General features: G+C 38.1%; 1 protein-coding gene across 20 annotated transcripts in view; it reads left to right on the forward strand.

The window, feature by feature from the left end:
* Positions 1 to 23,071, forward strand: part of MAGI1 (membrane associated guanylate kinase, WW and PDZ domain containing 1) — a 508,140-nt gene that overhangs the window by 216,657 nt on the left and 268,412 nt on the right. For all 20 annotated transcript variants that reach the window (XM_032211724.1, XM_032211704.1, XM_032211706.1 and 17 more), the window contains exon 2: positions 22,550 to 22,666. In XM_032211724.1, coding sequence (XP_032067615.1) covers positions 22,550 to 22,666 — 117 coding nt within the window. The remainder of the gene's footprint in view (positions 1 to 22,549; positions 22,667 to 23,071) is intronic.

The following is a 23,071-nucleotide window of genomic DNA, read 5'->3' on the forward strand; positions in this document are numbered from 1 at the left end:
AATGTAAACACAACTGACTCATATGTATGACGGTTGCAGTGTCCTGGGGTCACCATTTGCAATCCTTTGACGAGCAAAGTCAATGGGGAAGCTAGAGTCACTTAACAACCATGTTACTCTCTTCTCAGTTTACTGGCTTCTGACAATATATTGAAATGAGGGCAAAATTATGATGAAAGCAGTTTGATCCCTACCCTTCAGCTCATGTCAGAATAAACGTGAATGAGCTTATATTGCTGAAATTTAAGCTTGATTGTATCCCCCACCCCCAGAATATGGACTCTATCAGGGTTCCAAGTAACACTCCTAACGAAAGAAGATTCTGAGGCTTGAGTTTCCTCACAGTTCCATTTTATTGGAGATGTCATATTGGCACATCTGTGTAAAACTGAATCTGAAAGTTTTCAGGTTTTCCCCACCCAAGTGAAAGTTCAAGTCCCTGCCCAGCACTCACATGTCCATCACATGGTCCAACCGGGCACCATCTAAAACTGGAGATGCCTCCCAGTCATGCCACTCCAGATGCAGGGCAAGGTGTCCGTGACTCTCTGAGAAAAGAATGTTTGTTATTTAGACCATATCTCTCCCATTCTCCATATAATCCCCACTCCCATTTTCCCGTAGTAGAAAATGTGGCATGCCTGAAGGCCCAAATATAAAAGATATAAATATAAGTGTAAAATATAAAAGATGGCTTCCAGGTCTGACAGACTCGCCATTAGCCTTTACATCAAATCTAGATGAAACACCCTAGTAGTGAAAGCTTAATTATTACGTTTTGTAATTGTAATTATCTTTCCATGAGAGGAGTAGAGACATGATTCAATAAGAAGTGAACAGGTCCTAATCACTTTCTGTAAATAAAAGAGATTTTCAAAACATTTTAAGATCCAAATGAGGATTTTAAGATCCAAATGAGGATACTATTCTGATACAGTATGGATACCAAACAACATATTGCAAGATTTCTTTAGGATTACTTTGTTTATTAATGCCTAATTGCAAGTTAAGATAATGTGATCCATATTGAATCCCTAATACTGTTTAAATTCAGTTAGGTTAAATTGGCAAGAAATTTATCAGCAGGAACAAATGTTTTAGCAGGAACACAAGTGTAATAAATTTGATAGCAACTGGTCTATGTAGAAAATACCCAACTTTTGAAAGTTACTTAATTAAATGAAGGTGAACATTTCATTATGTTCTAATGGAAGAAATAAGTGTCGATATGTTTCAAAACATTTATTGTATTTAATGAAGTTTTATACTGCTTCTCATTAAAAAAGCAATCTTGAAGTTGTTTGCGGTAAAACACTACACTACTACTTTTATTCAGCCCATTTATTAACTGAGTGCTTAGCTCTTTGGTATATTCATAAGTATCAGCTCAGCTGCATATAGAGATTACACCAAAATGATATCACATGTGTGATGAAATTATAACCCAAATCCTGCCACTACATAGTTGTGTCCCAATGTCTGATGCTTTGTATCCCTACTTGCTCTTCCAGATGCCAGAAACCTGCTGGTATCTCATTATCTTCTGTCAAGATCTGTAAGAAATAATACCCAGTGTTTTGTCATTTGTTAATAGCAATGTATACATGATTCTTTTTTATCTTGTAATTATTTTCTCTTATGATGAGTGACACATTTGTGTTAGTCATAACACTTCCAATCTTAGATATCTCAACAAGTATTAAGTATGAATGGTATCTTGATAGATTGAATATTTTGCACTTGATCAAAATATCTACCTTGAACTGATTACTACTGATTGAGTTGTAAGTGCAAGTGCAAATGGCAATACAATACAATACAATACAATAGCAGAGTTGGAAGGGACCTTGGAAGTCTTCTAGTCCAACCCCCTGCCTAGGCAGGAAACCCTATACCGTTTCAGACAAATGGCTATCCAACATCTTCTTAAAGACTTCCAGTGTTGGGGCATTCACAACTTCTGGAGGCAAGCTGTTCCACTGATTAATTGTTCTAACTGTCAGGAAATTTCTCCGTAGTCCTAAATTGATTTTCTCCTTGATTAGTTTCCACCCATTGCTTCTTGTTCTACCCTCAGGTGCCTTGGAGAATAGTTTGACTCCCTCTTCATTGTGGCAACCCCTGAGATATTGGAACACTGCTATCATGTCTCCCCTAGTCCTTGTTTTCATTAAACTAGACATACCCAGTTCCTGCAACTGTTCTTCATATTAGTTTAAATTCAGATACAATTTTGAAAATCTGAGGTCATGAGAAGGAAATAAGGCTTGCAATGTAAAAGCAAAAACATTTTGTTGATTGTAAGGCTGTGCTCATTTGCAGTATCAATACTTGCTTATTACATGTATGACATATGTATGCTATATGTTTGAAGGCCTAGAGTTGCTTTGGATAGTGAGATAGGCAGCATATAACAATAGCAATAGCACTTAGACTTATATATCACTTCACAGTGCTTTTACAGCCCTCTCTAAGCGGTTTACAGAGTCAGCCTATTGCTCCCCAACAATCTGGGGCCTCATTTTACCCACCTCAGAAGGATGGAAGGCTGAGTCAACCTTGAGCTGGTGAGACCCGAACTGCCAAATTGCTGGCAGCCGGTGATCAGCAGAAGTAGCCTGCAGTACTGCATTCTAACCACTGTGCCAACACAGCTCTTATACAGATATAAATTTAATAAAGAAATAAAAATAAAATTTTGTGACTATTAATTTCAATTTTTGAACAAAATCACAAAATGAATCTTATAAATGAGCAATCAGGTTCAAATGAGCAATTAACCTTCAGTTAATACTATCAATAACTTTGAACAAAAAGGCTAAATTCTTAGGACTCAATTTTTAATTTAGGAATCAAAAGTTGTGGCTTACGTACTGCAGTTTGGAACTTCAGCTTCTTGGTTTAAGGCTGACTGATATATATGATGCAGAAACACCAACACATTTCAGATTTATTCATTGACCGTTTCCAGCTTCACAGATTTATAAACCAAGAGGATCAATACAGAAGAAAAACAAATTCAAAGAAGATTATTGTGCTCATCTGCAAAAAAAAAAATCTGATTTGTTTCTGCCTTGTTCAAATTATTACTAAATCACTTAATATGCAATATGTGTATTTAAACAATCACTATGTAATGTGTCTATCCATTGCTGATTTTGAAATTCAGTTCAAATGCTTAATCACATATATAATACATTAAGCATAAACTGATTTCACCATGAAGTGTAAATGCTAAGGATTAAACATAAAAACCCTTCCTTGTCATGCTTGTTTTCTATGCTTGTGATTTTTTTTTCTAAATGGATGAGCTTTCCAAAACGTCATCCTACCATCTGCGATTCTATGTTGTGATTATGCAAACTCATCCTTTTAGCTAAGATAAAAATAGCAGTTACCAAAACAATGAACAGGCAACCCTGTTCTCTTCTGTGATATTAAATGGACAAGAATTCTGGTATTATAAATTATGGATGTCTGTTTGGAAAAAGAGTAGCAATAGCACTCTTTTATATAGACTTATACCACTTTACAGTGTTTCGCGGCTCTTTCTAGGCGGTTTACAGAGTCAGTCTATTGCCCCCAACAATCTGGGTCCTCATTTTACCAAACTTGGATGGATGGACGGCTGAGTCAACCTTGAACCTGGTGAGATTTGAACTGCCAAATTGCAGGCAGCTGGCAGACAGCAGAAGTAGCCTGCAGTACTGCATTCTAACCACAGCACCACCACGGCTCTGTGTACTTGCTGGAATGTTTGCATTGTAATCTTACTCTTCCTTCTGATCCCAAATTCTTGTTTCTTGGATTAACTGATCTCACTATAGACCATAGGGTGAAAATCTGACAGCCCCCTATAAAAATATAAACAAGAATTCTGCAATTCAAAAAGGCTTTCTTTCTGCTAGTTATAATATTCTTCTCCCTCTGTCCTCCCCCTCCCTACCTCCTTTCTTCCCTCTGTCACCCTTCTCTTCTCTACTTCCCCTTCCTCTCTCCTCTTTTGTCCCCTTTCCATTCCTCCTTTCTCTGCTTCTCCCCCCCCGCCCTCTCTTCTATCCCTCTCTTCTTCCCTTACCTCTCACCTCTACTTCACACTCTTCATCTCATTTAATTGGTGTATTTCAGCTTCTGAGCGAGCTCCATTTTATGTTGATGGTATTTATCATTCCTTTTCAGTATAAACATTTAATTTTAACATGTATTTTCCTTCTTTTAAAAAAAAGAGAACAAAAAGTATACATATATAGTCATTATACTTTTAATGCCCCCCCCCCCGGCCTAATTTTGACTGAGATGTAGCCCTGGTTACAATTCCCAACTATTCTCATTGTTATGTTTATATAATTATACATCCTTACACACCCCCACTTTGTAATTCTGTCTTTAAATCTCAATAGTTTCCCCTTGTAAGTATACTTCATGTTCCCTCTCCATTTTTCCATATCTTGGGTTAGATTACCCTTAATTGTCTATAAATGGCAATCCTTACTGGTCATTATGTTTGTATGTTCATTACAATTCCCTTAATCTACTATATAGAATAACACATGGTACACATCTCACTTTGTTCATCATCTTAAACGTATGTCCATGTTTCATATATTTTAACCCATGCTTAATTGTCCTATTGTCATATTCAATCAATTAGCAACTCAGTTCAATTATGTATAAAAGTGAATTGCAAACCTCTGCTTTACAATCTCCCCATATCAGTTTCATATTTGTCCATATTCCATATATTTTAACCCTTATTTAATTATCTTTCCATTATCATATTCAGTCAGTTGGTAACTCCATTTTATTGTCATATTAGGAATAAACCCCTTATCTTAGCTTTATATTTTCCCATATAACAATTTCTAGTTGTCTGATTTTTCCTAATAAGTCTTTTGTTCCACTTCTCTATTCCTGCCTTCTCCCTTTTCTTTGTTTTGACATGTCCACCCTCTTTCAATTTTCCCCAAGCCTCCGTCAAAAAGATATTTTATATTTCCCTTTGTTGGGGCATCACCTCCCATTTCAATTTTTCTTATACCACTGTCAACCTCCAAAACATCTTTTGTATGCTTTTTATTCCCTTTTGTTGGGAAGACCCCCCCCCCCTCTTTACAATTTTCCCTATACCACTGCCAAGCCCTATGGAGTTTTTTGTCTGCTTTACATTTCCCACTGTTTCTACCTCTTCATTGTCTCTCCCCCCTACTTCCTTCCCTTCTTCCTTATATACCTGCTTCTCTGAATTCAGAATTCTATTTAGACTTGCTTTTAATGATTTATGCATATTTTTTATAATTTCACGTAATTCTTCAAATTCCCACCTTTCCATAATCTCCAGTCCCAAAGTTACAGTTAGTTATACAATTCATATTTCAGAGTTCTGGTCCACCTTAAATTTATCTACTTCAGCTACTGTGGGGAAGGGCAATGGGAGCCATCTTGGTCTTCCTTAATGTCCAGTTCCAAAACTGCAGTTAGTTATACCAATCTTATTTTGAAATTCTGGTCCACCTTAAATTTAATTAATTCAACTACTGTGAAAACAGAAGAGAAGCTGGAGCCATCTTGATCTTTTACAGACAAAAAAGAAAAAAAAGACTTCGTATTTCCCATTGCTTGATTTTGTTATTATTTTTCCTTGCGACTTTCCGCTTCTTGTTGGTTATAATTGCTCAAAATATATTAATTGGAACAAACTTGCATACAATTTAGATATGTTTCTCTTCCCTCCTGCTTTTCCAAGTTATGATTTATGGCAGTTGGTTAATTAAAATTTCCCACACAGGCAAGATTAGGTTATAAGTTGTCAGTAAGAAGATGGTGCTTTTTTCTTGATCTTTCTCGTTGCATTCCAGTTCTCATTAATTGGAGTTGCTTAAGATATGTTAGTTAAAAGACGCACGGACGAAGCAAATCTTCACGCTCCTAGACTCCTTTAAAAACACAATCTTTTCAAGTCCAAAACCAAATTTAGAGTTTGTGTTTAAGTGGGTTGTGTTTAAGTGGGTTTGTCACTTCTTTTCTTTCTCCTTTCTGTCCAAATTATTTCAAGCAAATGGCTTTCTTTGGGGCTAGTGATTCAACCCTCCATTTTTCCCCTTCTTTCTTTTTGCCAAAATTCCAATCTGTCCATCAATATTATTTATGCTCTCAAGATTCTTTGCCTTTTCGAAATTCTGATTTATAACTGTGGGTTAATAGATCTTACTAAGCTTTCATCTTGCCTCTGCATGCTCCTGTTCAGCTGCTTTGGCTGAGAGCCAGCTCTTGTGCAGCCATGTTGCTATGCTGCCGCCCTGGCTCCAATTCAGAGGGCAAATCTCTGACCTACGAGGGACCTGTTGCACTCCCTCTGGGTCTGATGAGATGCTGCCCCTTCTTCACCCCTCCCCACAGGGGGGTTCTGATCCAAAAATAGATCTCGGAGACAGTTTGTCAGACAGGGTTCATGTGAGACTCTTCAGAGCTAACATCCCCCACGTCTATCCAGCTGGAGAACTTCAGGTCGACCTGCTAGTTATAATTTCTATTGCATTAAAGGTATCTGTTTTCTGAAGGCAAAATTGTAGTTATTTTAAATCCAGCTGTTTTTCTCAATAGTGAGCATGCTGATACATAGCTGGGGGGCGGGGGGAGGAATGGAGCTATGTTGTAGAGAAGGCTAGAAGAGGAGACTAAATAATGGGAAAACCGAACTGCCCCAAGGCCTGCAGGATCAAAGGAAAGCACTAGAGCCAAGGTAGAAATAAATGGACTTAATACCCACAGATGGTAATAATATTAAATCAATCAGTTCTAGTTTTGATCCCAAAGTAGTGCAAAACACTGATGCAAAAGTATCCTTAGCTAGATTTAGTTTGTCATACAGACCCAGCCAGGGTACATTAGAGAAAGGCAGCCTCTTAAATCCAAATGCATTTTATGTTTATAATGGATAATAAAAAAACAGAACAGCCCTCTGTGTAGTCATTTAACACTAGTAAAAATTTACGTTAGGGTGCTTCTCTTTAATTTTGCTTCCTTTAGTTTTACTGGCATGGGCTTCCTCTCATTTGTGTTTGTATTTTGAGATGGGTTTTCCCCGCTCCATATTTACTTATCTCCTTTGCCAATTCTATTATGTCCCAATGTAGGCAGCTCATTTTGTAAGCCAGCAGCTGAAACTGCTGAAGGCTTTGTTCATAATGATGAATTATTAACTGCTTCCAGTGAAAAAAATGTGAATAAAATGTGACCCCTGTTCTTACATATGTTCACCATTAGGAAACTTGCTACTACAGTATTTTCAATTATTACATTTCCCATTTTAAAATGTTATCCTGTGTTTTCCTATTGCTGCCTAGAACCTTGAGATCATTGGCTTTCAAAATGTCTTTGGCTATCACTTCTTACCTTGGAATTTGTAAGTAGCCAACGCCTTTCATCCCCTTTCCTCATTGCCAAATGGCTGGCAAACTGTCCCTGCATCTTGACCAAGAGAGAGAAAAGGCTGAAAATGTTTTAAATAGCTGAAGGTCCAAGGTCCAACTTCATCTGCATGAGAATAAGCACTCCTTTCTCTGACGCGATAGCAATAGCACTTAGATTTATATATCACTTCACAGTGCTTTACAGTCCTCTCTAAGTGGTTTACAGAGTCAGCATATTGCCCCCAACAAACTGGGTTCTCATTTTACCAACCTCGGAAGGATGGAAGGCTGAGTCAACCTTGAGCCTGGTGAGATTTGAACTGCCAAATTGCAGGAGAGCCAGCAGTCAGCAGAAGTAGCCTGCAGTACTGCACTTTAACCACTGCGCCACCACGGCTCATATCATGACTTTGATAGAGGGAACTTAAGACAATGTGACCTTTTAACATTCATACAGCATATGTATTTTAGAAATAATAAAAGTACCAATTGGAGAGAATATTTGTTGAATTATGGCCTCCTTGGTGCTCTCTGAGCTTGGTCACTATTTTCTTTTAGACGTTTTATTACCCAACTAGGTAACATCATCTGTGCTAGGGTTCAGAACTAATATGGATGAACTTACTGAGTTGGGTAATGAAATCTCTGCAAGAAAACTATCACACTCAGAAAACACCAAAAAGCCCACAAATCAGAACGGTGTTTATTTATATGTTCAAACCTCTACAAATGACCAATAACTCAATACTGAATTTGAGTAGATAATCTTCTCTAACCCTTCATATTAAGACAGGTTGATGAAGAATATGGGCAGATATCAATCCCATCAGTGCGCATCTGAGTGTTTTGAAAAATAAAGTATAAATATAATTGCATCTTTGTCATTTAATGTTTACAAAAAGGATTTGATATGGTTTTTACAAAAAAAAATATCATTCCTGTTCATTATATGCTATGATTTGCACAACAGAACATAAGCCTTTATTTCCCATGCCACATATATAACCTTCCATTAATTTGTATGTGTTTTTTTTTTTAACCTATGTGTAAAAATAGCACATGTTTGAATTTAGGAGCTGAATGGTAGGTCTTAAAACTGCACACTTTTTGGGTGGACTTATTACAAGTTTAGCTTTGTGTATCTGAGACTTGGCAGTTTAATATTTCATTTCTATTCATTTCAGGCATGCAAGTTTCTGATTTTGTTATTACTATTCAATATATAATGGCTTCATAAATTATATTGTTTCCTTCTAAGGATAGTAAGGAAATTCATTTGTTTTCCAAGTCCTACGGATGATACAGCTGTAATAGGAATCTAGTGGCGAATCTTATGTGTTGCTGGCAGTAGAGCTAAACATCATGGCTTCGGTTAGATTGTAGTTCTGGTAAGCCTGCAGTCTTGAGCACATTCAACTAAAACATGGTGAAATAAGTGGAATTTACTCCCTATAATGTCGCAGAGGATTAACATGTTACTCCTAGCAACATATTCATTGAATGAAAACTCTATTTAATAAAAGATCTTGCTGTATTTACAGATTGCTTGTTGTGTTTACAGATTTAGTAGCCAGTACTATTTTTTTTAACCTTAGTACTGGACTTTATTGTCATCTCCGACAGTATGTTCTGCTCTGATTAGTTTACTTTCTTGGGAAGTCATGTCTTAGCAGTTTGACATGCAGTCTAAATTGGAAAATTAGGAAGCTTAATATGAGAACAATGTAAACTAAACATGTAAAAGTTAGGCTAGTGACCTTACAAATAACTTCAGGGATTTATTACTAAGCCACCAGAGAATTTCACAACCGACAAACAGCAATAGCATTAATAACTCATGCTGCATCAATCAACTCTTGTGTTCTGCCTGTAGTGCAGAGATATGTATTCTTCCCATGTATCATTTCTGGGAAATTATATTCATATATTTTTATTATTTCAACAGAGAAATTTTTGGTTTCACTTTGTGCCATATCCAAGATTCCCAGCTGATGTGTCATATGAAAAATGCATAATCTTAATTTGCTCACTCTTATATTGTATTTTTTATTTGCATAATGTAAATCAAATGTTTTATTGTGTTATATAGAGCTGAGGTGGCGCAGTGGTTAAATGCAGCACTGCAGGCTACTTCAGCTGACTGCAATTCTGCAGTTCGGCTGTTCAAATATCACCGGCTCAGGGTTGACTCAGCCTTCCATCCTTCCGAGGTGGGTAAAATGAGGACCCGTATTGTTGTTGGGGGCAATATGCTGACTCTGTAAACCGCTTAGAGAGGGCTGAAAGCTCTATGAAGCGGTATATAAGTCTAACTGCTATTGTTATTTAAGTCTATTATTGCCTATCAAAAGTCCTGTACTACACATTTGTGCTGTAATCACACTTCTATCCACAACTATGAAGATAAGGAAAAGTTAATGTATTCCCATGTCCAGTGTATCCGACTTTAGCAGGCAGTGCCCATCTACATTTCCTAACCGGGAGAGCCAGTGTTATCCAAATACAATTCCATGGTCTTGTGGCCAGCATGACTAGATAATGAATACTGAGGCACATGGACTGCTGTTAACTTTCCACCAAAGTGGTACCTATTTATCTATTTGCATTTGCATGCTTTCAAACTCTCAGGTTGGCAAGAGTTCGGGCAAGAACTGGAGCTCGCCTCATCATGAGGCGCTTGAGGTTTAGGTGTTTTATGTTGTAGAATTCTGGGCAAATTATAAGAAATTTCTTGCTTAATGGATTATTTTATGCTAATTGTCACAGGGAATTTGGTTTTTGCAGTCAGACAAAACTCACATCACAGAAAGACTTTCTGTTGGGCTAGCTTTTTAAATTAAAAATTTATAAATTTCATCATCCATGTAAGGTATAGAATATACAGTAAGTGGCAGTGAAACTGCACTATCCTCTCCCAGTGTTTGACTTTGAAAAATTTTGACATGCAATCAGGCAGTAAATTAATTATGTCCTACCTCCTTTTAGTGATTAGTTCTCTGCCTCCAATAATCTACTTTCATTACCATTACAAAGAGTGTATTTAACTTAACACCTTATGTATACAGCTATTACCAAATTTACCCTTTAGAGTCAATCAAGGGCATTAATTAAGTTAGACTGGCAATATTTTGTGGCTAATAGAACATTGATTTTCTTTTTGGGTCTTCTCTGGAACTTCTCCATTTGTGAACAGTTAGACATGAATTTTTCCCTTCATCCAGAAACTCTTCAATAAACTTCCAAGATTCCATTCTGGAACCCGACTTCAGCAGCCAAAACTGCCTAAATCCAACTTAGTTTGCCAAAAATCGTTTTCTTTTCCTCAGGCTCTAAAATTTCAGCTGTATTTTTGCCAGCATATCAGCCCTATTTTTACTTCTTCTCCCCCTCCTGGGAGACCTTCTGCAGAGAAGTTTATAACCATCCAAGCACAATGGACCGTGTTGTTTGAGAAATGATTTGATGATGTTAATGTGTTAAGACTGTAGGGTCTTTGGTGCTCTCTGAGCTTGGTGGGTTTCTTACAGATGTTTCATTACCAGATTAGATGCATCAGTGCACTGATGATGTTATCTAGTTTGGTAATGAAATGTGTGCAAGAAAACCACCAACTTCAGAAAGTCCCAAGGACCGACAGTTTAACCTGAACTACAGATATTATCTTCTAATGTATTAAGATAATCATTCCTGTTATTTTTCATGAGATAACTATACATTTACTACTAAAAGTTATTCCATACCGTAGATCTGGAACTTCTGGTACGAAATAATTATTTTACATCACCAAATGAAAAATTGTAATTTGAAAAATGACTGTTAACTAGGGAAATATTTTTTAAGATAAAACTCACAATTTTCAGTGCCCTAGGAATAATGCAGGCAAAAATATCAGTAGTGAAATATATGCTGCTTAACTTCTTGACATTTTCAATTACAGTAAGAAAGAATAAATTTATGATTTATAATTTTTCTTTCTCATAAAATTTGGTTGTGGTTGATTGGCCTTTTTTTTTTGCAGCCCTGAGTTTCTCCAGGAACTTCTCACCAGTACATATGTTTTCTTTTTAATGGGTATATTAATCATTCTGATTCTTAACTTGGTTTTAATATTTCATTTCAGTTAGATAAATGCACTGCTACATTTGATCCTTTAGATGCTCTTTTCTCACCTTTAATCTTTGGCATCAGGTCAGGGAGGTTTGAGGATATGTTTCTTTCTTTTTCATTAATATCAATCTTAGATATTAGGGACAATAGAGAAGGACAAATGATTCAGACCCAATTTCCTGTTATTGTTTTCAGATGTGATGAAAGTGAAAGAAAAAGCTTTCTGTCCCATTGAAAGGTAATATAACTATAATGCTGGCTCAGGAATTCTGGGAGTTGAAGTCCACAGGTCATAAAGGGCCACAGTTGCCCACCCAGGGTTATAATTACATCTCGGGGGGAGGGGGAGGGGAATCATTTGCTGCTTTACTAATTTGTGTTCAGATAGATGATGTACAAGTAGTCCTTGACTTATAACCATTTGCTTAGTGACTATTCAAAGTTACAATGGTACTGAAAAAGTAATTTATAACTGACACAACCATCGTGGCATCCCCATGATCATGTGACCAAAATTCAAGCACTTGGCAACCGACATCTATTTACAATGGTTGCAGAATCTGGGTCATGTGATCACCATTTGTGACCTTCCCAACCAGTTTCTCCCAAGCAAAGTCAATGGGGAAAGTTGGATTTGCTTAATGAATGCATGATTCCCTTAAGTACAGTGATTCAATACAATACAATGCAATGCAATACAATACAATACAATACAATACAATACAATACAATACAATACAGTAGCAGAGTTGGAAGGTCTTCTAGTCCAACCCCATGCCTAGGCAAGAAACCCTATACCATTTCAGAGAAATGGCTGTCCAACATCTTCTTAAAGACTTCCAGTGTTGCAGAATTCACAACTTCTGGAGGCAAGCTGTTCCACTGATTAATTGTTCTAACTGTCAGGAAATTTCTTCTCAGTTCTAAGTTGCTTCTCTCCTTGAGGAGTTTCCACCCATTGCTTCTTGTTCCACCCTCAGGTGCCTTGGAGAATAGTTTGACTCCCTCTCCTTTATGGCAACCCCTGAGATATTGGAACACTGCTATCATGTCTCCCCTAGTCCTTCTTTTCATTAAACTAGACACACCCAGTTCCTGCAACCGTTCTTCATATGTTTTAGTCTCCAGTCCCCTAATCATCTTTGTTGCTCTTTGCTGCACTCTTTCTAGAGTCTCAGCATCTTTTCTATATCGTGGCGACCAAAACTGAATGCAGTATTCCAAGTGTGGCCTTACCAAGGCGTTATAAAGTGGTATTAACATTTCACGTGATCTTGATTCTATCCCTCTGTTTATGTAGCCTAGAATTGTGTTGGCTTTTTTGGCGGCTGCTGCACACTCACATTCAGTTAACAACCTTGGCCAAAAAAGGTCATAAAATTGGATGTGACTCACTTAAGAACCATCTTGCTTAGAAATAGAAATTCTGGTCTCAATTGCAGTCATAAGTTGACAACTACCTGTATTTCATTTCATTTCTTTACAGTGTGACTGGGCAATATCACATGAATATTCATAAATTCATAAATCCAAAATCCAACACTATTTTTGACCTATTGAGTTTATTTGATATTTTCATAGCATGTTTTGGGCACTCCCACCAAATGGTTGTTATAGGTGAATTTACCTATTCGTGAAAATGTCCACTATAAAAACTTCTACTTGATGGGAGGAAAAAATCAGTCAAGTAGTTTTGTCTCTTCCATTTGTGTTCTTTACTATTGTTGCTTATTTTGAAGTACAGTAAATGGAAGCGCCCAACTCTCCATTCAAGGTCTGTGTAAAGTCCAATGGTTTCCTTTCTTTTTATAAAATAAAATAAAATGAAAATTGGGGTGGGGTAGGTAGTCTGGAGGGATACTGAAAGATTGGTTCATAGATATATTGCTGCTGATTGCTAAGTTCAGCTCTAAGTATTTTTACTGTTAGTTTGCAATATCCAAAGACTATTAAATAGACATCAGCTCCTTTCATCATTGCATTTCATTTCCTCTGTAAATGTGAGGTACAGGAGTAAGTGCTAATAGCTTAAGTTACTGTCTGCTGCACATTTAATTGGCAGGTAACCCTAGCCAACTCCACGAAACTCATTCCAAATAAATGTCAAGCTAAGTCCAAGCACAACAGATCAGCCAGAATCCAGTCCTTTATTTGCTTATATACATTAGATAGAATCTCACCAGACTAAACCCTTACTACTATTACCCTAAAAGATATATTCTGGGCAATCTTAGACAGTGGATGCCTTTACTTTCTTCGTCAGTCTCCTATCGAGCTCCCTGCTGTGCAGCTTTTTCTCAGGTTCCATTTTCCAGAACAGGGGTGTCAAACTCAATTTCATTGAGAGCTGCATCAGGGTTGTGTTTTGACCTCGGGGGGCTGGGGTAGGTGTGGCCATGGTGGCCATGGCCAGCTTGTCGTCACTCGTGTCGGGGGTGCTTGTGGTGGCCCCAGTGCTCTGCCCATGAAAACAGGCTCCCGAGCTCTGTTTCTGGCTGCAACAGCCTCCTGCAACCCTCTGGGAGCTAAAACGGAGCTCAGGTGCTCTTGTTTTCACTGGCAGAAACATCATGGGCTGCTCCTTCACTGTTTCCAGAGTGGCTCCAAGGGCCAGATCTAAGCTCCCCACGGACCGGATCCCAAACCTTGCCACCCCTGTTCTAGAATGTGCTTCCTCCATCTTGGGATGCTGCCAATTCACTGTTGTCTATTACATCAGTTTACCCTCATTAGGCACTATATCTCACAGTGAATAAAGGCAGAATTAGTTCTCTTCAGAGAGGGGGGGATATGTTTTTAATTTGTCTTTAGTCATGGGTCTGAGGGAGTGTTGTGCCTTACGAGGTTAGGATGCTGGGCTAAGCTTGCTTTTGAGACCCAGTTGCTACTACAGGGTGGCACGAGTTCCCATCAGACACCCAGCTCCTGCCAACCCCAGCAGTTCGAAAGCAGGCAACCATGAGTAGATAAATGGGTACCACTTTGGTGGGCAACTTTAAAGGGAGATGAAAGGAGCCCCCAGCTGGGTAACAATCCCCCAGGCAACAGTGATGGCACCAGCAGATCCTTTTGCCAGAGAAACACTTCAGTGCTTCTGACACAGAAGTCGTAGTAGTAATAGTCATGGTCTAAATCTGAACAATCCTACAAGACAATATGATAGAATAATGCCCAGTGATGTAACTGAAAATATCTATTTCTGATTTTAATTGCAGTGAATGGAACTCTGTAAGTGAAATACTCTCAAATAATAACTCACTCTTAACAATATTGTAACAAACTGCCTTGACCAATGTTAATTAATTAAATTAGCCTATGCCTATTGGTGGGAAACATGTCCCTGAACAGTTAAATCTGTATTGCAGAAGGAAGAACTTTGCAAACTGTGGGGTAAAATTCCCTTTCATCACTTAGGTATTTGGCCAGTGAGAGTGCTAATGATTGCACCATTTTAACAGCTCCATAACTTACCAGTGTTGGGCTTCCGTAAGAAGACTGGAAGGGATCAATACAAAGTAATACAGCACAACATGTTGTCATGTCAGTAACAGCTCCTGGGATTGGATATATGCCAGAAACAATAGTTTAGATAGCTCTGGTATATTAATCTATCGCGAAATAACTACAGATTGTATTTGGACCCAACAGTTTAGATACTTTGATGGCATGTGCTGTACTGCTTATATTCTTTTTATGTACCAATAGAGGATAATATTTGTAGCTCAGGGTTGAAATGAAGGATGCTTTCTCAATGTGGTTGTTTTCTTGCAGATGCTGCAGTACCCAAACTTGCATTGGTGTTGTTACCTACTTTGGGTAATGAAACATTTGCAAGAAAATAGAATCATTTTTAGCACAGAATTGGAAAGAAACAGATACTCCACCAGACCCAATTATAAGAAGGAAAATCTATGAATGTGCAGAAATGCATAGACTGTCTATGGAAATGAAGGAGAGGTTAGAAACCGAGTACTATCAAATCTGGAATAGATGGTATTCCTGGCTTGAGAGTAAACATAAAACTTAAGGTACAAGTGGTAAAAGCATAACATATAGAGTGTATTTAAATAAGGATGTAACTTAGGATAATGATATAGAGATAGAAGTTTTTGTAAATAGTATTGTTACGAAAGATATGAATACAGATATGGAAACACTGTTATGTGTAAATTTGTGTTTTGTCTTTTAAATGTTAGAAAATTCAGTAAATACCATTTTTTTAAAAAAAGAAATATTTTCAAGAAAATAAGTAAACTCAGAGAGCACCAAGGATCCCTCATATTTTTATGTGCTAACCTGAAGCTATTCACTTTGCTAGAAATATATACCAGGTTTATGTTTAACCAACTTTTCTAGAGAGAAAGTAACTTGCTCTACCTGAAATAATATTGAAATATACATAAAGGCATATGTGTGAGAGGCTGTATATATTTATGTCTTGGATTAGAACACTATAAAGGTGTGGATGTTATATAAATCACTACTATGTGAGGAAAGAACTTTACTACAACCTGGATGGTTGGTTCCCAGGGGCTCATGGGATATTATTACTCTATCCCTCAGCAGTCTGAAATAATATTTGGAAAAGTATCAGAAGTCATTAGAAATGTTTAAGCAGTAGTATCCTTATTTTGTATGAAGTGAAACCAGATTGTAAAAAGATTGGCATGGTTTTAAAATTACTGGAAGAAACATCAATAGTCTGCACTGTATTAATGATGGTAACCTAATAGCTAAAAATGCAAAAAATCTGCAATCTCTACTATTATATCAAGTACAGTGGTGGGTTTCAAAAATTTTTGGAATGTCTTCTGTAGGTGTGGCCTGCTTTCTGGGTCCACTGGTGGAACCTCTTCTAACCGGTTCGGTAGATTTGACGAACCGGTTCTACCGAACTGGTGCGAACCTGTAGGAACCCACCTCTGATCAAGGAGCACAGTAAAAAGGGACTAAAATTAATTGTAAAAAAAGAGCAAACTGAGGACAATAGGTAGGACAACTACCCTTAACATTGGCAATGAAAGTATCAAAATGGTGGGTAACATCTGCCATTTAGATTCAACCATCAACAGTAAAGGAACAAGCAGCCAATAAAACAGCTATGAAGGCTTTGGAAAAGATGTCCCAAAGGTGTTTTTTCAAAGGCAACTGGACTTTCTTTGTTTTTCCTGGAAGGGAAAACAAAGAAACTTCAGTTGCCATTGAAAAAAACACCTTTGGGACAACCATGACCTGAATGACTGAGAATCTCCATAGATCTCGGAAATGATATTCACATTTATTTATTTATTTGTTGAATTTATATTGCTGCCTATTCGCTCAAGGCGACTTACAGAATATAAAACCTCATTTAAAACAATCTAATAAATTAATATAATATAATGAAATCACCCCCTGCCCCCCGCCCTGGCGACAGCAGATCACAAGAGCCATTTAATGGGTTCCATCCCACTCTGGCTTCCCCAGGCCCACTGGCAGAACCAGGTCTTCAGCACCTTCCAGAAGAGTATTAGTGTGGGGGCCATTCTAATATCTGGGGGAATTATGTTCTAGAGAGAGGGAGCCACCTCGGAGAATCTCCCAGATGTATCTCCCTAGGGGATGGGACCCGCATCATTCCCTGCCTCCCTGCTCTGATGGGGTGGGTAGATGTGATCAGCAAGAGATGGTCCCTCAGATAACCTGGTCCCAAGCTATGAAAGGGCTTTAAAGGTGGCAACCAGCACCTTGAATTGCACCTGGAAGCAAATCAGCAGTCAGTGCAGCTCCCGCAGCACAGGTGATATATGTACAAACCGGGATCTGTACAAAACCATGCGGGCCACTACATTTTGCACCAACTGGAGCTTCCAGTTGCTCTTCAAGGGCAGCCGCTTGTAGACCACATTACAATAGTCAAGACGGAAAGTGACTAGGGCCTGAGTGACTGTGAGTAGGGATTGTTGGTCCAGGAAAGGGCGTAACTCGCTCACAACCCACAGCTGCGCAAAGGCCCTCCTGGCCATGACTGCTACCTGCTCTTCGAGCAAGAGTCGTGAGTCCAGGAGAACCCCCATATTCTGTTTGGGTGCGACCCCATCCAAGACCAAAGGTGGGAAATCTCCCTGAGCCAATGAACCCCAAACTCAGAGCCACTCGGTCTTGCCAGGGTTTAGTTTCAATCCGTTGCTCCTCATCCATGGAACTATGTCTATACCTACAAAGATCGGAATAGTACAAACCATGGGATTCCCTGTTACATTTATGGAACTGAAAGTTGGAACTTGGAAAGACAAGATAGAAAGAGTATTAACACTTTCAAACTTTGCTTTTGGTGAAGACTCCTGAGAATATCATAGTTGGCCAAGGAAACAAACCGATGGATCATTAAAGAAATCAACCCAGAGTTTTCATTTGAGGCAGAAATGACCAGGCTCAAATTATCCTCTTTTATCCTCATTATGCCAAGACCTAGGTCTTTGGAGCAGGCGCTAATCTGGGAAAGGCAGAAGAAAAAGAGAAATGGATGACCCATAGCAAGGTAGATGAACTCGGTTACAATGGCAATAGATGCACCATTGGAAGACCTGAAAGACCTATAATTTGTTCAGAGACAAATTATAATTGAGAAAAATTATCTGTGTGGTCAATAATTGTCAAAAATGGCTTAAAACTTCACATTGCTCATCAACCCCCAAGGTATTTATTACAAGAAAATAATTTAATAGTTAATTGCATTATGCAGGATCAGTGGTGGCATGCTGCTGGTTTAACAACTGGTTTGGTGAGTGTATGCTTTGCACGCATATGCGTGCATGTGCAGCACTGAAAATGGAGTATTTAGAAGCTCAGCTGCTTACCTTCCAAGTCAGAAATGGTAAGTAAAACAGCTGGGAGGGGGGGAGAATCAGCTGGGCCATGCAATTGAGATGAGCTAGAAAGCATGAAGGACAGGATAGAGCAGGGACGACTGGGTGACTGGGTGGGCCCAGCTCATTGTCTGAGCGAACCGGTTCGCTCCCAACTGATCATCAGAGCTACCTATTTGCCTGAACCTGTCTGAACTGGTAGAATCCCACCCCTGTTCAGGATCCAATCTGGGTCGGTCACCGGGACCAGAAGTTTTGTCTTCCATAATAATAGTATAATGAACAACAACAATGAATAGTCCTATGAACTCTTGGGGGTTGATAGTGATCATTTTGGGAAACACTGATCTGTATAGTTACTAAGAGCTGACACTGATTTCATGACACATAATCTATCAATCAATCAGTCAATCGGTCTATCATTCATTGCACTGAAGGAAGTCACTGCATTCTTTTCACTGTCAGCAGATTGAAAGAAGGCTAGTAAAAAAAAAGGCCTAAGAAACACATTTGTTCATTTTATAATGCATTCTAACACGCAGTTAATCTTGTGTGCTACCCATCAGTGTTTTCATGTGAGGATGCTTGTTGAATTAAAAAAAGACTGAATGACCTGTGCCCTAGAAGACTTTTTCTGTTCCTGCATTTATGAAGGTCCAAAAAAGAAAGAAAAAAAGCATCCTCTTAAAGGGATCCTTTATAGCAAAACTGAGGGAGAATGGCTTTCCCTGTTAATTAAAACAGAATAATTGTTGAGAAGACATTTGAACTTGGATTTCCCATGTGCACTGAATGTAAATATTCTGCTAAGCACTAGGCAACACTTAAGATATGTAGTGTCAGCAGTTACAAAAATAGCTTTTTTTAAAATGAATTCAAGAAAGTAGGTGCTTAGAGCTTTCAGCTCTGCAGATTTGCTTTAATAGGAGGAATGATCATTTCCAGAAGTATTTGATCTGCCTGCTCTCTAAACATTATCTTCATATGCCAGTTACAAAATAATGTCAACGTTTCAAAGATTCCATTCTGGGATTTTCTGGTAAAGGATAGACACACTGGAAGTTTGTATGTATTTCTGATACCAGTGTTAATAAGACTATTGATTAATAGTTAGTTTGAGAAATGCTGTAAGAAACTCAAAAGGCAGCTGCTGCTTTTCATAAAAAAACATTGGTAAAATACAGTTTTTACTTTTCAATGCCAGGTCTTGGAAGCCATGTAATTCACTTTTCAACAAACTTTGAGAACTGTTACTTTATCCAGGAAACTTAATAATGTAATGAGCATACCCATTGTAAGTGTTCTAATGTAAGTCACATATCGGTGTATGCTGATCTTGGATTGCTCAAATTATAATTTTCTACCTTGCTTTACAGTTCATGATTATGATTATTTAAATATAGGAAGAAAAAGGAATATTATGATTTGCCTCTAGGTCAGGGGTGTCAAACTCGATTGCATTGAGGGTCGCATCAAGGTTGTGTGGTGTGTGTGTGTGTGGCCGGGATGGGTGTGGCCAGCTCAATGTCACTCCTGTCGGAGGCACCTGTAGTGACTTGAATGCTTGCCAGCGAAAATGGGCTCCCGAGCTCCATTTTCACCTGTGATGTCCTCCTGCAACCCTCTGCTGACAAAAACGGATCTCGGGAAGTCCGCCCGCATAATTATCTTTCTCTTTATCTCTGTATACATTAGAAAATGTAGGAAATTGACAGATCCACCTAGTTCAATATCATCATCTTAGCTTTAACTTCTTGTGAAGAGCCATGGTGGTGCAGTGGTTAGAATGCAGTATTGCAGGCGAATTCTGCTGACAGACAGCAGTATGACTCTCACAAGCTCAAGGTTGACTCATCCATCGAAGATCGGTAAAATGAGGAGCCAGATTGTTGAGAGGAATCTGCTGACTCTGTAAACCATTTAGACAGGGCTGTAAAGCACTGTGGAAGTGGTATATAAGTCTAAGTGCTATTGCTATTGCATTTTTATTGACAATGACACAGATATTGAACCCACTTCTCATGTATGCCTGGCGGGACAAATGGGCAGCAGATAAGTCTGCCTGCCTGTCTGCCTGGTTTCATGAACATGATTGAATGACATACAGTCAAATTGAAACATGATGATGGTGGAATTTGAGAGGGTGTATTCAGACCAGTGGGAGTTTGCCCTACTGCAAGAATTTTGTTCTTGCTTAATCATTTTGCATGTATGGAGAATGAATTTGCTGGGCCTTCAGGGACTATAAGGACTAGATGACTGTGTAACAAAGAGAAATGTTTAAACAGACAAACAAATAAACAAAAGATTGTTCCTTTGCTTAGAAGTGCCTAATAGTGAGAATGGAGTTGGGATCTCTCTCCCTCTCCCTCTTTCTCTCCCTCCCTCCCACTCTGTCTCTGTCTCTCTCTGTCTCACTGTCTGTCTGTCTGCCCATCCTCTGTCTCCCTCTCCTTCCCTCCCTCCTTCTGCCCATCCCTGTCTGTCTGTTTATCTATCTCAGAGCAGTGATCAGTCTTAAATGGAGAACTGCTTCTATAAAAAGACTTCAAGGTTTCTCACTTATTATTTTTAATTAAGTGTTTCAAATTCATTTTTAACTACTGGATGTTAAATCCCTACTGCCCTGTGACCAGATATAACTAATGACTTCATTTATTGATGTATATGATTATGAGCACAGAGGAAGATATATGATTTATATTCCACATATATCTTATGTGCTGATGCTGCAGCATATTCTATCGTAATATTTTATTTACCCGAATAAACATTTCATTACCCTATAATAAATTTGACCTAATCCCTTGTATGTTTCTTGGTGACTAGATGTAAGAGTCATTTCTATTGTAGAAATCTGAAGATTTAAAGTGGGCACTGCATCCTTTTTAACTATACATTCATGCATGTTTTTATTAGATTGGGAGAGGCCAGAAAGAGCTGACAGTAAAAGCTGGTATTGCAGTTTACTTGTTCCAGTTTGGATATAAGCCAAAAATGAATAGGAATCTAGGTGTCTAATAGTGGGAAGTGAGTTGGGAGCTCTCTCTTTCTCTCTCTCAAATTTGTTCTTGAATGATTACATTTTACTTCAGTGTATGTATTTGGCTTTAACTGGTTCATTTAAACCAGATGTCCTATTATGCCACATAGGCTTAATGTTGATTTATAAATTAGGGTTTCAAATTGTAGATTCACAGTTGTTCCCACTGATATTGAGTTATATTTACATGTAAGAAATACATCATTCGGGTTGAAATCTGCATGGATTAATGGGTATAATATAGGAACAGTAGATTCTTCTCTAATATATGTAAATAGAGGTAGCTGTCAGGCTTGAGGCCCACTATAAAAGATGCCCATCTTTTACAGTGGGCCTCAAGCCTGCCAGTAGCACGTAATGATTACATTGTACCTAGGTCCTGTTGTTGTGAAGATCTTGTTACTGTAGCTCCTATGCTTAAACAACTTCTTATTCTTATATCCTTATGATCTACATCTAAAAAATTATCACAGATAGATGTGTTCCGTAACTTTTTGTTGAGCTTTGGTGAGTAGAGACATGGAGAAAGAAAATGCCCTTTTTAATATTTTAATTTTATTTAGAGCGGTGTGGTGGCCTGGCAGTGATGCTGCTCATTCCAAAGGTTGTGAGTTCAATTCTAGGCAGTGACAGATTCTCTCTCAAGGTACAAAGAGAAAATATCTGCTGTGAACTCCATGTAGGCATCAGAAAGGGCATCTGGGCAGTAAATGTTCAGTTCCATTCAGCCCCAGACTTTATTCCAAATTAAGGGATTACCATGTCCTTTTTGTGTTAACAAAAAAGAAATGTGATGTGAACAAGATGATAAGGAAAAAAGAAAGATGGGTTACACAGCCACTGGCATCGTATCTCTGCAACAAATTCATTTCTGATAATCAGCCATCTATAGTAGAAAGGGACACATAATTGAAATTACAAATCTAATATTCACCAGAGAAGAATCTTTTAATCTTTCTTTCTTTCTTTCTTTCTTTCTTTCTTTCTTTCTTTCTTTCTTTCTTTCTTTCTTTCTTTTTCTTCCTTCCTTCCTTTTTTTCCTTCTTTCCTTTCTTCCTTCCTTTTATTTCCTCCATTCCTTGCTCCCTCCCTCCCTCCCATTCATTCATTCATTCATTCATTCATTTTTTCATTCTTTTCAGGAAGTCGGCTGAACAAAGACCTGAGACATTTTCTCAACCAGAGATTTCAGAAAGGATCTCCAGATCATGAGCTTCAGCAAACTATTAGAGATAACCTTTATCGCCATGCTGTGCCTTGTAAGTAATTAACATCTCTATTATATTTGCCATAACAAAATGTAAGTTCTGTTTAGGGGTGTCCTTTTAATCTCAGATAATGGCACTGCTGTTGGAAGTTGTTTTCTTTTTTTCTTTTTTGTAAGATGATTATTCCCATGTTGGTGAGAAAATATTGAGTTTGCTTTCCCAGTAGATTTGTTACATCAAGAAGCAAGAAAGTATGGATGGCATACAGAATGTTCCAGATATAATCGCTGATACCATGGTGACTTAGACTCTAAATGATTGCAGTTATCCTATTTTTGGCATGTAGCAACCGGCCCAGTTTTGACTGGAATTTACACCATTTGTTGTTGTTGTTGATAGAAACCTGTATTTGGGATTGCTTAACAACCACTGCAGAAAAGGTAATAAAATCAGTTC

Source organism: Thamnophis elegans, chromosome 2 (genome assembly GCF_009769535.1).
Source record: "Thamnophis elegans isolate rThaEle1 chromosome 2, rThaEle1.pri, whole genome shotgun sequence".
Taxonomy (NCBI): domain Eukaryota; kingdom Metazoa; phylum Chordata; class Lepidosauria; order Squamata; family Colubridae; genus Thamnophis; species Thamnophis elegans.